The following is a 13,899-nucleotide window of genomic DNA, read 5'->3' on the forward strand; positions in this document are numbered from 1 at the left end:
TGCTCTTTTCTTGAACTCTTTAGAACTATAGAGATTGATCACTGCCCACAGGTTTTATTGAATTTGGTTGATTATCCTAATTTTGGCAACTGCACACAAACCAGGAATTTTGTTGGGTTTTTTGTTGTTGCTTTGGGGTTTGTTTTTTTGTTTTTTGCAAAAGATTATTTTAAAATTTCAGTTCAATAATTAACATTAATATACTTCACATTTACTTTACTAACAACATTATAATAATAAATGATAAAAAAAAGCATGGATTCTAACCACTTTGTCCTCCTTTGGGAAAGCATCCAAGGAAGCAGAGTAAAGACAAAAAAGAAACAGGAAGAGAAAAAGAAAAAAGTAGGCAAATATTAATAGGCAGATTTCAAAGAAAGGCAATTCTAGTAAGTGTCTCTATAAAGAGTTAAAAACGTAAGAATTAAAAAAAAACATTTGTAAATAAAATAATATTCATAGTACTACATGCCCAAAAATATATATATTCTAACATGGACCCATAGAAGCATGAAAGATTGTAGCAAAGAATGGAGAAGTCAAAGAAGAATGGAAATATTAACGATTAATATGTCAGTTTTGCCATGAAAAACACTTCCTAAATGTTTTAAGGGAACCTAATAGGGCCACTGTAGTTATGTATTTGTGTTTTCATCACAGGCTGCTTGTTTTCAAGAGTCCATAACTTAATACTTCCTCTCCTAGAAATGTGTCAAGTCAACATACCAGACAAGGTCCTAACCCAGTTATGACATCTGGGGGGTCTTTTTATTTTATTTCTTTATTTTAAATAAGACAATTTTACCATTTTAAAGTTTTTAGGTGAGTCAAAAATGGGAAGTTAATTGGTTTTAGAGCTATACTACAAACACAACTATCAGATAAGCTATAACACTGATGTCCCTTGCCCCAGTTACAACATGGTTAAAATCTGTAGTGTGGACAGGCCTTAACCATGTTCCATAACTGGGCTAAAGCTCTAGCCATTTCCAAGGCTTTAGCCCAGTCATCTGCCCCAGTAATAACAACACTATTAGGTCATGTGCACAAAACAAATTGTAACTGTTTCATAACTGGGTAAGAGGGCAACTATGTAACCAGATTGATGAGTCTGTTGCTTTTCCAGTATGGATGGGTCCTATCATTCAAAAATAGGTTATTTTATATTGAATGCTTGAAGTCTCCGCTGTAGGCTGACTTTCTTTATTGTGCCTAAGTACTGCAATTTACTATACTTAATTGGTAACAGCTTTGCAAAACCATCATGAACATTTCCCAGACCAGGTACAAAAATATTCTAACTCATATTTACCCTGACAACAATGTTGATATTGATAAAACCAATAATTTTTTACTCTCCTGTCCTTGCCTTGTGTGCCAATAGAACAGAATTTTGCAAAACTAATAGAAATCACCACTGTTCTAAAGGTCTGGAGAAAGAATGATAATTACGGCAATGACTAGGCACAACAAGAAAAATTCAGGAAGTAGTTTAAACCTTAATTCTGAATGTCTTTGGTTTTAAGTCACACCCCTTGGCTTTATTTTAAATACAGTAAACCAAATTTATGCTTGGTGCAACACTACTGAAGTCAATGCTATATCAGGAACAAATTTTGGACCAATGTTGATGTGTGACTAGAAATATTAGATAAGGAATAATTAAAACATGTTCAAGTTCTTCTGAATAATCTGTGTTGTACATCTTGCACTGCCTAATATTACCTAAAATACCACAGTAAACTAGTTTTTCCTATATAACTTGTTCTAATGATACCACCTGCAGGTGATAGGATGTGGTGCACACACATAGTTTTAAAACTCTGAATATATTCAGCAGGTCATGTATGCAGCTGCATTCTTCTTTCAAAAAGTGCATTTAACTCCAAGTAGGGTTATTGGGCGTTAAACGGGTATACTAAGAGTATAACATATTCCCGGTATAACTCTGAAATAGGCTGTTTCTGCATTTTTAATTTTTTTAAAACCTGAATTTCAAAATTTATTAATAAAATAAATTCTAGTTCAGAGAAGAGGAAAAGTGCACAATAGTTCAGTTGTAGAAGGGATTAGCTGTATTATGTATTTTGTTTCTTGTAAATTTTTTAATTGAGTTCATATAGAAAAAGGGAGCTCCAAATATATTTAGGACACTGTCAAAGATTCGAGTGCCTTGATACGGCATCTGGGAAGCTGGACTAGGTCTCACAATAGTTAGCATATCCTTTGATAAGATGAAAGACTATTTAAACATTTTAGAGCTATTATGGGGAAGGATATCCCCTCAAAATCAGCATGTGGCAGTGCTCTTCCACATATATAGCTCAACTCCCATGAACGAGTGAGATAGTTGGCCACCAGTGGATCCATGATGCCAGAGAAAAGGGAATTGCCGGGCTAGAAGGCTTCCATATAGATCCCTGGGAAACCTAAAGGTTTGGTGCCAAGCTCTCCAGCTCATTCTATACAGGTGGAAAAGAAGGCACAAAACCCACCTCCCCGACAGAAGGATCAGGAATTAACTCCATGAGAGGGAATCTAGTCCATGGTAACTTACAAGACCACTACAATTTAAAACTAAATTAAATTAAAACTAAATTGAAACTAATACACTTAGTGTTCATCAGTGCACTTCAGAAGGGATTACTTTTCCCTTTACTGAGTTGATCATTCTTTAAAGAGAAACACAAATGGCCTTTAAACAAAGCTTTATGAAAAGAGATTTAAAATTCTACAGAGATAATCAAAATTGCTCAATAGGGAAAATTTGACAACACCTGAGATGAAAATGTGGTTTATTATCCCAGATAAAATAAGAATTTTTCCTTCAAACTATAGCTCAGTACAGTTATACAATATATTATTTTATTTTAATTAACTGTCTTTAGGGATCATAAATCTCCATACTTTTGGAATACATTGTTTTGACTTGTTACCTACCACCACAGAAACCCCACCTTAGAAAGGGTCAAGATGAAATGATGGATGGAAGAGATGTTAAAATAAGATAAGATAAGTGAGGAACAATTTGTAGGTTTGAGTGTATCAATATTTGCAATAAAAACCATACAGTAGAAAACTTACATTGTTTGATCGTAGAGAAACACGACCTCCACATCGGGCACAAAACTTGGTCCGGCAGTAAGAGCATAAATGGCCACAGCCATCGGCAAACTTTGTTTTAAGACAGATGCCGCACGTTGGTGCATCATCCTTGTGCTCTCCCTGGTAGCGGCGGGATTCTTCCCCTATTTTTCTTACTTGCTCTTTATAACTTTCAAATTGTTGATGCAATCTCCTGCACAGAAGAGAAAACAGTTTATAACAATATCAAGACAAACTATTTGTGTTTTGATTTACAACAGCATCTAATATTCTAAGCACTTTTACAACAAATAAAATACCCAATATCATTTACAAGTTAAACTTGAAAGACTGTCCCACCAGCTCTAAAATTCACATAAAAAATCATAGGAGTAAACTAACAGGAGTAAATGGTCAAAAGATAATTATTTAAAAGATGTCAGGTGAATCATTTTACATGACTAATACCAATTTCAAATATACAGTTACAGATTACCAAAAAACCCAAGTCAGATGTAAAAGTATCTAACAAATCTGAAATCAAAGCTAAAAATACACCTATCAATATTTGCTTGAGCAAAGTTTCATCTATTACTATTTATTTATTTACATTGCACTAGTATCCATAGGTTATAATCAGGATGTGTGTTGCAAGCCTCAATTTAAAAGGTTAGACTGTTATGGAACAATTAAAGACCATAACTTAAAGATTTCAGCAAACATTCCGCCATCATCTCCAAAACCAAGAAAAAAATCCCCAAGTGAAATGCACATATTTTAACATAAACAGCCAGACCAGTGTCAAATAAAATAAAAAATGCCTGCAGTATTGATACCAGAAGTATATGGACTTACTAAAGATTAAACTCTGGCCCTTACTACAGTGGTCTCTTTCAGTGTAATTGCAGGGCTCTTCTTTCACAATGTACCTAGAATTCTGACATGAGAGCTCATGCTTTGCATAAATCCACATGAAATTACATGGATGTTATAGAGTCTACCATATATTCCAGCTTTCAGGTGCCGAATTAGGCCAGTTAGCAGTGGTTCTGTGAACAAGCAAGCCGTTTTTCCTTGGTTCTTTCCAATTTTGTTCTAGAATCTAAATTCTTCATTTTAAAAAAATGTAATCACATCCCTTATGGTGGTGAAGGTAACCTTCAAAATGTGAACCATATGAAAATAAACATAGTGGTGTATTTTTGAGTCTGCAAATCTCCTTAAATAATAAATAGCTTTGAGAAAAGTAAGGACTTCTATTGATCTGAATGAGATGGTGACTGAAGCTTAATTATGACAATTTGAACTTCAACATTGTTAACTGATCAAACCGTACAAGAATGAACATCTACACAATCTACTGTGAGTAGTGGCACATTTTGCTGCCACAAGTAGGAAAATGTTTCATAGTGGGAACCAAGACATCACCACTACTTATTTTTCCCCTCAGTCTGGCTTTCTGTGTATTACAACTAGCATGGAAGTAATAGATCCCATATGTGTGAGAGTACAATACAGAGAGACATTTATAAAAGATATACACCTCACCATCTTTATGTAGAAACCACATGCAACATTTTCAGATATTTATACTGTTTTAAATATATATCTCCTTATATATTATAAAAACATGACAAACTAAATATCTTATTAATAGAAACAGGACATCTTGAAATTAATACATTATGTAAGTACATGTGTCTGTCCATGAAAGCCTTGATTAGTCTCTTCATCATTTCCTCCTGCTTTGAGCTGGCTACTTTATACTAGCTTTGAGAATCATGCCCTTTAACAGATTTTAGTTACATATCTTCTCCTCTTGTGGGAGCTCTATATTCGAGTGCCCTTTTTGGAGATATAAATAGAACTCAATCTTAACTAGTAACAATCAATTCAAACTTCCCCAAAAGCTTTTTAAAGTAGTTGGATATCTTTTTTTTTAGATGCTATTCAAGCTTTGCAATTCATCATCCAATTAACTAATAGATTGGCCACCGGAATTCATGATAAAATACATATATTTGGTGTTAGAAATGGTTTCTAGTTTGCAGTCTAGTTTGAAGCTTCACTGGTTTCAAACAGTAAAAGGGCTGAAGAAGAATGAATTGAATGGAAGCCTTAGTACTCAGGGAATACTGGAACATTTTTTGTTCTAGTACTTGACCAATTCTAATAGTAAGCAAAGAATGATGTTCTCTGTCCTTATTTTTCCCATATGAGGGTAAGTGAAACATGGGATTCAGGAATAAATCAATCAGCAATTACACTAATAATTACACTAATAATTGTTAGGACACCATTTTAATAAAGAAACAGAAGAAAAAAGGCGAAGTTATCCTAATTTTCTCTTCTCCCTCTCTATAAGCATTATACACTACCCCAAGTGTTTTGTGTTAATGAAAAAGCTGTCTGTAGCACCGAAGACTTATTTTTGCTAAACCGCTTAAGCAACATTTGCAATGTCGGATTAGATAAGACAAAAATGGGTCAAGAGAATTAGGCAAAATACTGAAAAACAATACTACTACTGGCTACATTATTGGATTTCACCCCCAGTACATAACTACTTTTATTAGACAACTAATGCCATCTGCTCACATATAGCTTTCTAATGGGAATTATTAAAAATGTTAAGGAATATGTAAAATAACCAATTTAATTATCCAAATTATTTTAAGAGTACCATAAGTAAATCAATTATTACACAGAATGTATCCATCAGGAATTTTGCTTAATGTTATTTAATTTGTGACCAGACTGATTTTGCTGCAACAAAATTCCTGATGGATATCTTGTTGTACATTTTGTTCTAGGATGGAATGATATCATGGAAACTAATTAATTTTTCCTCCACTACACACTGGCCTGGTATTGCCAAACTTGGGTTATACAGTAAAGCAGGAAAGAACTGATTGCAGAGAGTTCAGTACATCTGTTTTTGTCCTAAGAGCTTTGCCTTGCCCCTTTTATATGTATGTGTAGTGAAAAAAAAAAGGTTTAGTTTTCAAATGTTGATATGAAAAAAAACTTTCATTTCAAATTCTGTTGTTGGAAAACCAAAACAGTTTGTTGAAACTGACATTTTCCATAGATTTTGACAAAACAATATTTTCCAAAGGAAAAATATTTTGGTCAAAAAATTTCTACCAGCTTGACTGATTAGTTTGTCCTAAATTGAATTATTTTTTGATCTGGGTGGTGGTGGGTTTTTTTATTTGTTATCATATGGCAGTGACCAGGATAGACAGTGTGTGGATTCATTATATCCCTTCATTTTCACTCCTAATAGTCTCACTTTTCCTTTTGCTTTGAAACTTCCTATGCTTGGTTTAATCCCCAACGGATATTTATTTGTTCATCAATTACCAATCCAGATTAGCATGAAAAAATACACAATTCCTAATGTAAAAAATTTCAGTAGCTTCATACGGATAGAAAAAATATAAAAATTACTGAGGGTACAAAATGCAGATTCACTGAAAAAAAAACCAATCTAAATCTGAGTGAGGAAAAAGGGTTAGATTTTTTTTAAGTTAAGGTTTAAAGTAGTGTGTTTTGCCTGTGTAGTAGAAAAGTTTCATATTTGTTTTTGTTTCATATGAACACAGTGATTGCTTAAGTGGGTACAGAATAGTGGGCACACAAGTGCAGTTCTTGTTTTGGATTACTTTATTGGCTCATTCCAAAGATAGATCCTATCAGAAAATCATGTTGTTTGAAGAGCACTTTTCATTTTATAGGAACTACAGGAGCACAATTTATAAAATTCACATTTGGAATTTAGCCCCTTCTGCTCAAAGGGGTGGCTTCTCAATCTGCCTCATTCAAGTCAGAGACAAAACTCCTATAGACTTTAATAAGGCCAAGATTTCACACCCATCCTGCTCTTTTCTGACTGGTAAATGGGTTCATGAGGTGTAAAGTCCCTCAACTGGGATGGAGAAGGATTACAGGATTCTCGTGGGGAAAATAAAGGCAAAAAATATTGTGTTAAAGTACATAAAAGTGAGGAAATTCAAAAGGTTAAGAGTTTCTACAGTGACATTCTCTCTTCTACATTGCACATATGATATGAAAACACCAAATGTATTGATTTATTTTGTTTCTTTTGAAGAAGACCCATTGTTTCTCATTGTAAAAAAAAAAGAATGTGACAAAAAGGTCCATTTTGCTTAAAGACATGTTCCATGCTTTTTCTGTGTACGTTTTCTAAGAATGCCATGAACTTGCATCAATTTATGTCTAGATATATTTAAAAGCTTTGAAATATGTAGCTAGTCACTTCAGATGTCCAGCAGATGGCACTGAAGATTGCATTTTCACATTGTCTTCTCTTATGTTCAACTGAAATTACTGACTCTCACAACCTTAAACATCTAATTTTCTATACTAAAATTATGTTCTGCTGTGGGCACATCTTATTAGAAAAAAGGTGTCTTCTCATAAGTGGCATTGCTGTAAGAAGTGCAAAGTACAGCTCAGCAGCTGTAGCACATATGGTGTGAAAAAAATAGTACTCTGAATAAGATTCAGTATCTTGCCCCCTACACATACACAATTTTTTCATAAAATCAGTTAGATTTTTTTGTGTCTGTTTATATAAGCATTTTTAATTTTACATCAGCCTTAGCAATCAGTCCAAGAAGGTAAATTCTATGATCTACTTCAGAATGAACATGCCAAATTATATGCTCTAGTGTATTTTCTTTAATCACTTGATCATACTCTGCTTCAAAGCCAGGAGTAGAATCCAGCAAGCTTGATACCCAGCATTCCACTGCTATCTCACAAAGAGCTGTGTGTATCACGTCCCACTCTATGGGTTGGTCCACACATGGTTTGTCTTTAGTAAGAAAAGTAGTCAAGTTTAGATTGGGCTCAGCTAACACATGCTAAGAATAGAGACTACATGTGACCCAAACACTTTGCTTCCCTTATCAGTTTTCTACCATTCCTAGCTTTGTATTTATATATATTACTATCACCTTCCACTTTCTTTGATTTTATTTTTTAGAGCTGCCTTCCCTTTACCTCTAAACCAGGTCAGTTTTTTAACCAACACAGCCTTCTTCCTTGATTGCAGGATTGTGGCTTTTGGGGCATCTAATAAAGTGTTCTTAAACAATTCTCAGTTCTCATTCACATTTTTCTGATTGTATTCTTCTTCCGAACTGATTTGGCTCATAATAGTTTTCAGCTTTGTGAAATTGGCCCTTTTATTGCATCAAATATATACACCACTGGTCTGGACTTTAGTCTATTTGTACATTATAAATGTAATCAAGTCACAATCACTTGTACTTAAAGCTACCATAAATTTTTAGTTCAGTGATCAGATCTGCAGTGTAAAGATTAGGTCTAATATAGTATTCCACTGTGTTTGGATGCAACACTGTTTGAATTAAGAAATTGTCTTCTATAATATTTAGAAATTAGAAGGATGTTTTATATTATATGTATATTATATGTTATATTTGTATTATATTTTAATCACCTGTATTTGGTTTAATTATTAGGGGGCTGGAGCACATGACTTACGAGGAGAGCAGGGCCGGCTCCAGACCCCAGCATGCCAAGCGCGCGCTTGGGGCGGCATTTTGCCAGCAGGGCGGCAGGCGGCTCCGGCGGACCTTCCGCAGTCATGCCTGCGGGAGGTCCACCGGAGCCGCGGGACCAGTGGACCTCCCGCAGGCATGACTGCGGAGGGTTCACTGGTCCCGCGGCACGGGTGGACCTCCCGCAGACATGCCTGCGGATGCGCCACCGGAGCCGCGGGACCAGCGCACCCTCCACAGGCACGTCTGCAAGAGGTCCCCCGGAGCCGCGGGACCGGCGACCGGCAGCGTGCCCCCTGCGGCATGCCGCCCTGCTTGGGGTGGCCAAATTCCTAGAGCCGCCCCTGGAGGAGAGGCTGAGGGAACTGGGATTGTTTAGTTTGCAGAAGAGAAGAATGAGGGGAGATTTGATAGCTGCTTTCAACTACCTGAAAGGGGGTTCCAAAGAGGATGGATCTAGACTGTTCTCAGTGGTAGCAGATGATAGAACAAGGAGTAATGGTCTCAAGTTGCAGTGGAGGAGGTTTAGATTGGATATTAGGAAAAACTTTTTCATTAGGAGGGTGGTGAAGCACTGGAATGGGTTACCTAAGGAGGTGGTGGTGTCTCCTTCCTGAGAAGTTTCTAAGGTCAGGCTTGACAAAGGTCAGGCTTGACAAAGCCCTGGCTGGGATGATTATTTGGGGATTGGTCCTGCTTTGAGCAGGGGGCTGGACTACATGACATCCTGAGGCCCCTTCCAACCCTGATATTCTATGATTCTAATGGGAACTGTCTCTTTAAGATCAGGGTGTGACATTTGATTGTAAAGTAAGCTTGCAGTAGACAAAGCAGCCTGTGAGAAACCCTGAGCCTGTTTAAGCTCAGTCAGAGGTCAGAATTTGGATTAATAAACATCTTTATTGAAAGTGCATTATTTTTAAGGTTTAACATTAGCACTAACTGAGGGTTTGGGAGCCTCAGGACACTGCTAACGAAAAGTCATCTGTACTACTAACTGCAAGTGTTCAAAAATCCTGAGTCAGAAACCTAAAATTGTGAGATGTTTATAAAATTACATGAATTTTAGGTCAAATAATTTGTTTGGTTTTTGTTTGTTTGATTGTTTGTTTTGCCTCCTGGTTTCTCTTGAGTGCTTAGGATTCAGTTAGACGAGATTTTCAAGCTTCTTTCTACAAACCTTAGTTGTTGTTTTTTTAAGTGAAAGTTCACATTCTCCCATATTCACATGACTCCAGGAACTGGGGCTTTAAGTATAACACCAAATATCATAAGACTTATGATAAAATTGGGAGAGTTGACAACACTGAGTTCCCCCCCCCGCCCTTCCCCCCACACACACACTATGAGTCCAGATCACACCAGTAGGAATTAAAAGTTGTTCTCCTTTAATGATGTTGGGTGACTCCTCTATGAAATATGTTTGAGCTATGACTAAGTTACGGCTCTCTTATCACAAATTCACATCATGTTTTGGCAGAAATTGGTAGAATCAGAAGAGTGGCCAAGAACTATCTAGATCGCAATGACTGAGCTACCCCTTCTTCCCCTAGAGAAAGTCCCCCTCCTCACCACAGCAGAGTGGAGGCATGCTGGCAGGGCAGCCTGTGCAGGAAACTGTGTCTTTGTAGATAAACAAAAGACTTCATTCTCACCACGGTTCACCATCAGTGAATCCACGCAATCTTCAAGCTAAAACTTTACTAAATGAAGGGTTTTTTAAATGTACAAATTATCTAATTAAATAATTTGCATAAAATGTCACACATGGAGCTGCATGAAACCTGGCAGTGATGTAAGTAATTGTAATAGTCCATTTTCATACATTTTATTTTTTTAGTGCACCTATAGCCCACCAGTTCTCTCAATTTTTCTCTGTCATGAAAGAGGCTACCTACTGAAAGATAAAGGTGCTTCAGAAACCTTGTGACTCAAGAGGGACAATTGGTTGATTGTGAGTCAGTGATGTGTGATATCTAAAATAAACTAAACTAAATTTTCTAGCTTCCCACTATTCCTCTCAGCATGATCACAGGCAGCTGTTCTACCAGGAAGCTTCCCTCTGACCAAGCTTGCAGGAACTTTTATAGGCTCTCTTTTTTAGCTAAAAGTTGCTTTTATATATCAAAGATTAACTAACTCTTATGAAAACTCCACTTCACATTGGTTTTCAATTACATACTTCAGTAAGAGAAGCCGTTGTCACTGGGCACAAGCCTGCAGGTTTTAATGAAGCTAAACTCCTGAGTTCAATGGAATTTGTCCTAAATAAGGCCTTTAAAATTAGAACCAATATTTTTGTAACATACTGTAGCTATTAAGGGTCTCATGCTGTGCCCATAGAAGTTAAGAAAAAAGCTCCCATCAACTCCATAGGAACGGAAGCAGGCTATAGAGATTAGGAAAGGAAAGGGAATAAAATAAATAGAGGGAAAAAGAAAGAAAACTAGTGAGGAGATGGAGAGGGAGAGGGGAAAGAGGAAGAAAAGAATAAGTGCTTGATCATCCACAGCTGTATCAGAGCTGTGCTCAATGCAACAGAGTTGGGAGGGTAAAAGGGCTTTACATGACCTTTTTGTGACCAGCCCTTGTTGTGACAGTTCAACTGCCAGCACATGTTAAAGAATCATCAGAGCTGCTCCAAATTACGCTGGCTTGTAACAGCCAAGAATTACTCAAGCACCACTTGCTCCTGTCATGCTTCTTTATACCCCGACAGAATGTCCCCAACATGCTCCCACACCAGGGAGTCACTAGGCTATGTTGGGCACCACGACCTACACCTCCTCCAGCTATTTTGTGTGGAGCTAGGCAGTCATCTACCTCATTCCCTCCAGAAGCAGCTTAGGTACCTATGCCAACTGATTCCATGTGGCAAGTCCTGTACATGGATCACTAAGCCAATGTAGGTGGCTATCTCTGAGACGGGAGAGTTTAGGACCTATTCCTCTCAACAGCATCTTCCATTGACTAGCTTAGGCAGCTTCCTGCCTAGCACACTGGCTTTTATGGATCACATTCTTAGGCACCTATCTCTTCCCATTCATTATACACGGAGACCAGGCACCTAAATCGGCTTTGTAGATCACAATGTTGTTCCTGTGATTTTCTATGCACCTAAAAGTTAGACATTATGACACTCAGCAGTGAAACAGTGAAGTCTCTTTGTGGATCCCACCCTAAGTGACTTAACAAGAAAAAGTCTATTGATTTCAGATTGCAAACCCTGGTGGAGGACTACAGCCTGGCTGAAGCATTTGTGCTTTCTTAACTTGTAGAAATTCCTCAGAAGATGGCTTTGGTTGCAAACCTAGCACAGGCTATTTGCTTGTCAATTTTGTGCTTGGAGTTTGCATTGTCTTAAAGATAGGATGTTAATGAGGCCCTGGACTTGTCTTTCTCAGTATACATAAGCATTTTAAGGTTCCTTAGTAGAAAAATCTAAGCAAAATCTGAAATTCTACTAATAAGGAAACTAAAGAGACAAGTACAGAGCATCCATGATAGCAATTTAAGACTATAAAATAGGAAATAGAGAACTAGCAACATGTAAATAAAGATCTGATTTAAATTTTAAAAGTAAAATTATTTACATTATTTTATCTCCTCTATGCAGAGGATAATAAAACTATAAGCTATAATTACCACGGGTTACAAGTCTGGACGGTCAGGTTAAATCATTGGTTTTAAGTGCTATGTTTAGTCTAAAGTTTCTTCTTTGCACTTAAAAAAAGACAGTGGTATGTGTAAGCACCTAAATAATGAGCAGAACAAACACCATAACTTTTTTGATCATTTGACAAAGCTTTTGGATGAAGAGATTTCAGTAGATATAATTTGACTTTAGTAAATGAACTAATGCAATGCCACACAAAATCTTATTTGAAAATGTATTCAAGCTGGGTTGAATAAAGACTAGTCCAGATGCTCAAAGGTAGTTAGGCTCCTAACTTCCACTGACATGAACAGGAGTTAAGTGCCTAAATAGCTTTGAGGATCTGGGCCACTGTCACATTATGTGATGATCCTTCATCTGATTTTAATTACACAGCAATAGACAACATATTGAGTTCTATTTATTAATGTTTTTATACTGTACCCAAAACCATGATATCTGAGCATCTATTTGTAACATCTCACTCAAGAGGGGATCCCATTGGTATCAATATGATGTTTAATGTCTATTATCATTAATACACGTCATAATCCGAAATGCAAAAGACCAATAGATCATCTAGTTCACTGTCTTTTAAGAACAGGAGTGCTGCTTCTTGTCAGGGAGAAGTGTAGATTGGGACTCCTTGGCCTTGAAAGTCTTTCTTTTCAATAGGCATCCAATTTTGTGAAAGCAAAAGTATGCAAAATATGTGAAAAGCAAAAGGCAGCAGTAGCTGAACTTGGCTACAAAATCACGGGCACTTGACAATGGTTTATTCCATAATTGCACATGAAACAAACTTGATACATTGCTAAAACAAGGCCCTAATTCAGGACAGCACTTAAGAATCTGTTTAAGTCTCACTGAAGTCAAACAAACTGAAAACCAATCATCAAAAGTTTAAAGACTGAAAACAAATAATCATTTTTCTTTTGAAAATAACACAGATTTAAATAAGTCTATTTTAATATTGTGTGGAGAATATACCGTATTCAGGACATACCTACCTTTTACGTTCAATGAGATATTTTAGCTTTCTATAATTTACTAAAAAAGCAACAAAGAGTCCTGTGGCACCTTATAGACTAACAGACGTATTGGAGCATAAGCTTTCGTGGGTGGATACCCACTTCGTCAGATCCAGACTAACACGGCTACCCCTCTGATACTATAATTTACTTAGTATACTCTGAATACGAGATTAGTCTCCAGTCATTAGGTATTTATTTTCTAAGCTATTTCTGTGTATATTTCAATACCAAAGTTAGTGTTAGAAAAAATGTAATTTCCTTTCTATTTTATTTGCTGATGGTGACATCTGTTTTCTTCCTTTAATTAAAATACTTTGTTAAATTTGAATTTATGGCCTATCATCTAAATAATAACACAGGTGCTGTAAATAAATTCATCTTTTCAAATATACTTCCAATAAACAGTCACCAAATTCCCATGGGAAAATGAATTTCTGGTTTTAGTTGCAGTATTCAGACACAAATCACTTCATGAAACCAGTCCAGACTGCTAATGCCAAACCCCAAAATCATAAGAAATATAAAGTAAAGCCATATATTGGCATACATTATCCCTCACTGTCCCTCTGGG

At 36.4% G+C, this 13,899-nt stretch overlaps 1 protein-coding gene across 1 annotated transcript in view; it reads right to left on the reverse strand.

Annotated features, from left to right (window-relative positions):
- The window catches only part of RIMS1 (regulating synaptic membrane exocytosis 1), a 497,623-nt gene that overhangs the window by 338,294 nt on the left and 145,430 nt on the right, over nucleotides 1-13,899 (reverse strand). Inside the window, exons 2-3 of the mRNA XM_039530107.1 lie at nucleotides 3,085-3,298; nucleotides 268-279 (exon numbers count right to left, since the gene is read on the reverse strand). Of these exons, the coding sequence (XP_039386041.1) occupies nucleotides 268-279; nucleotides 3,085-3,298 (226 nt within the window). The remainder of the gene's footprint in view (nucleotides 1-267; nucleotides 280-3,084; nucleotides 3,299-13,899) is intronic.

Source organism: Mauremys reevesii, linkage group 3 (genome assembly GCF_016161935.1).
Source record: "Mauremys reevesii isolate NIE-2019 linkage group 3, ASM1616193v1, whole genome shotgun sequence".
In the NCBI taxonomy this organism is placed as follows: Eukaryota; Metazoa; Chordata; order Testudines; family Geoemydidae; genus Mauremys; species Mauremys reevesii.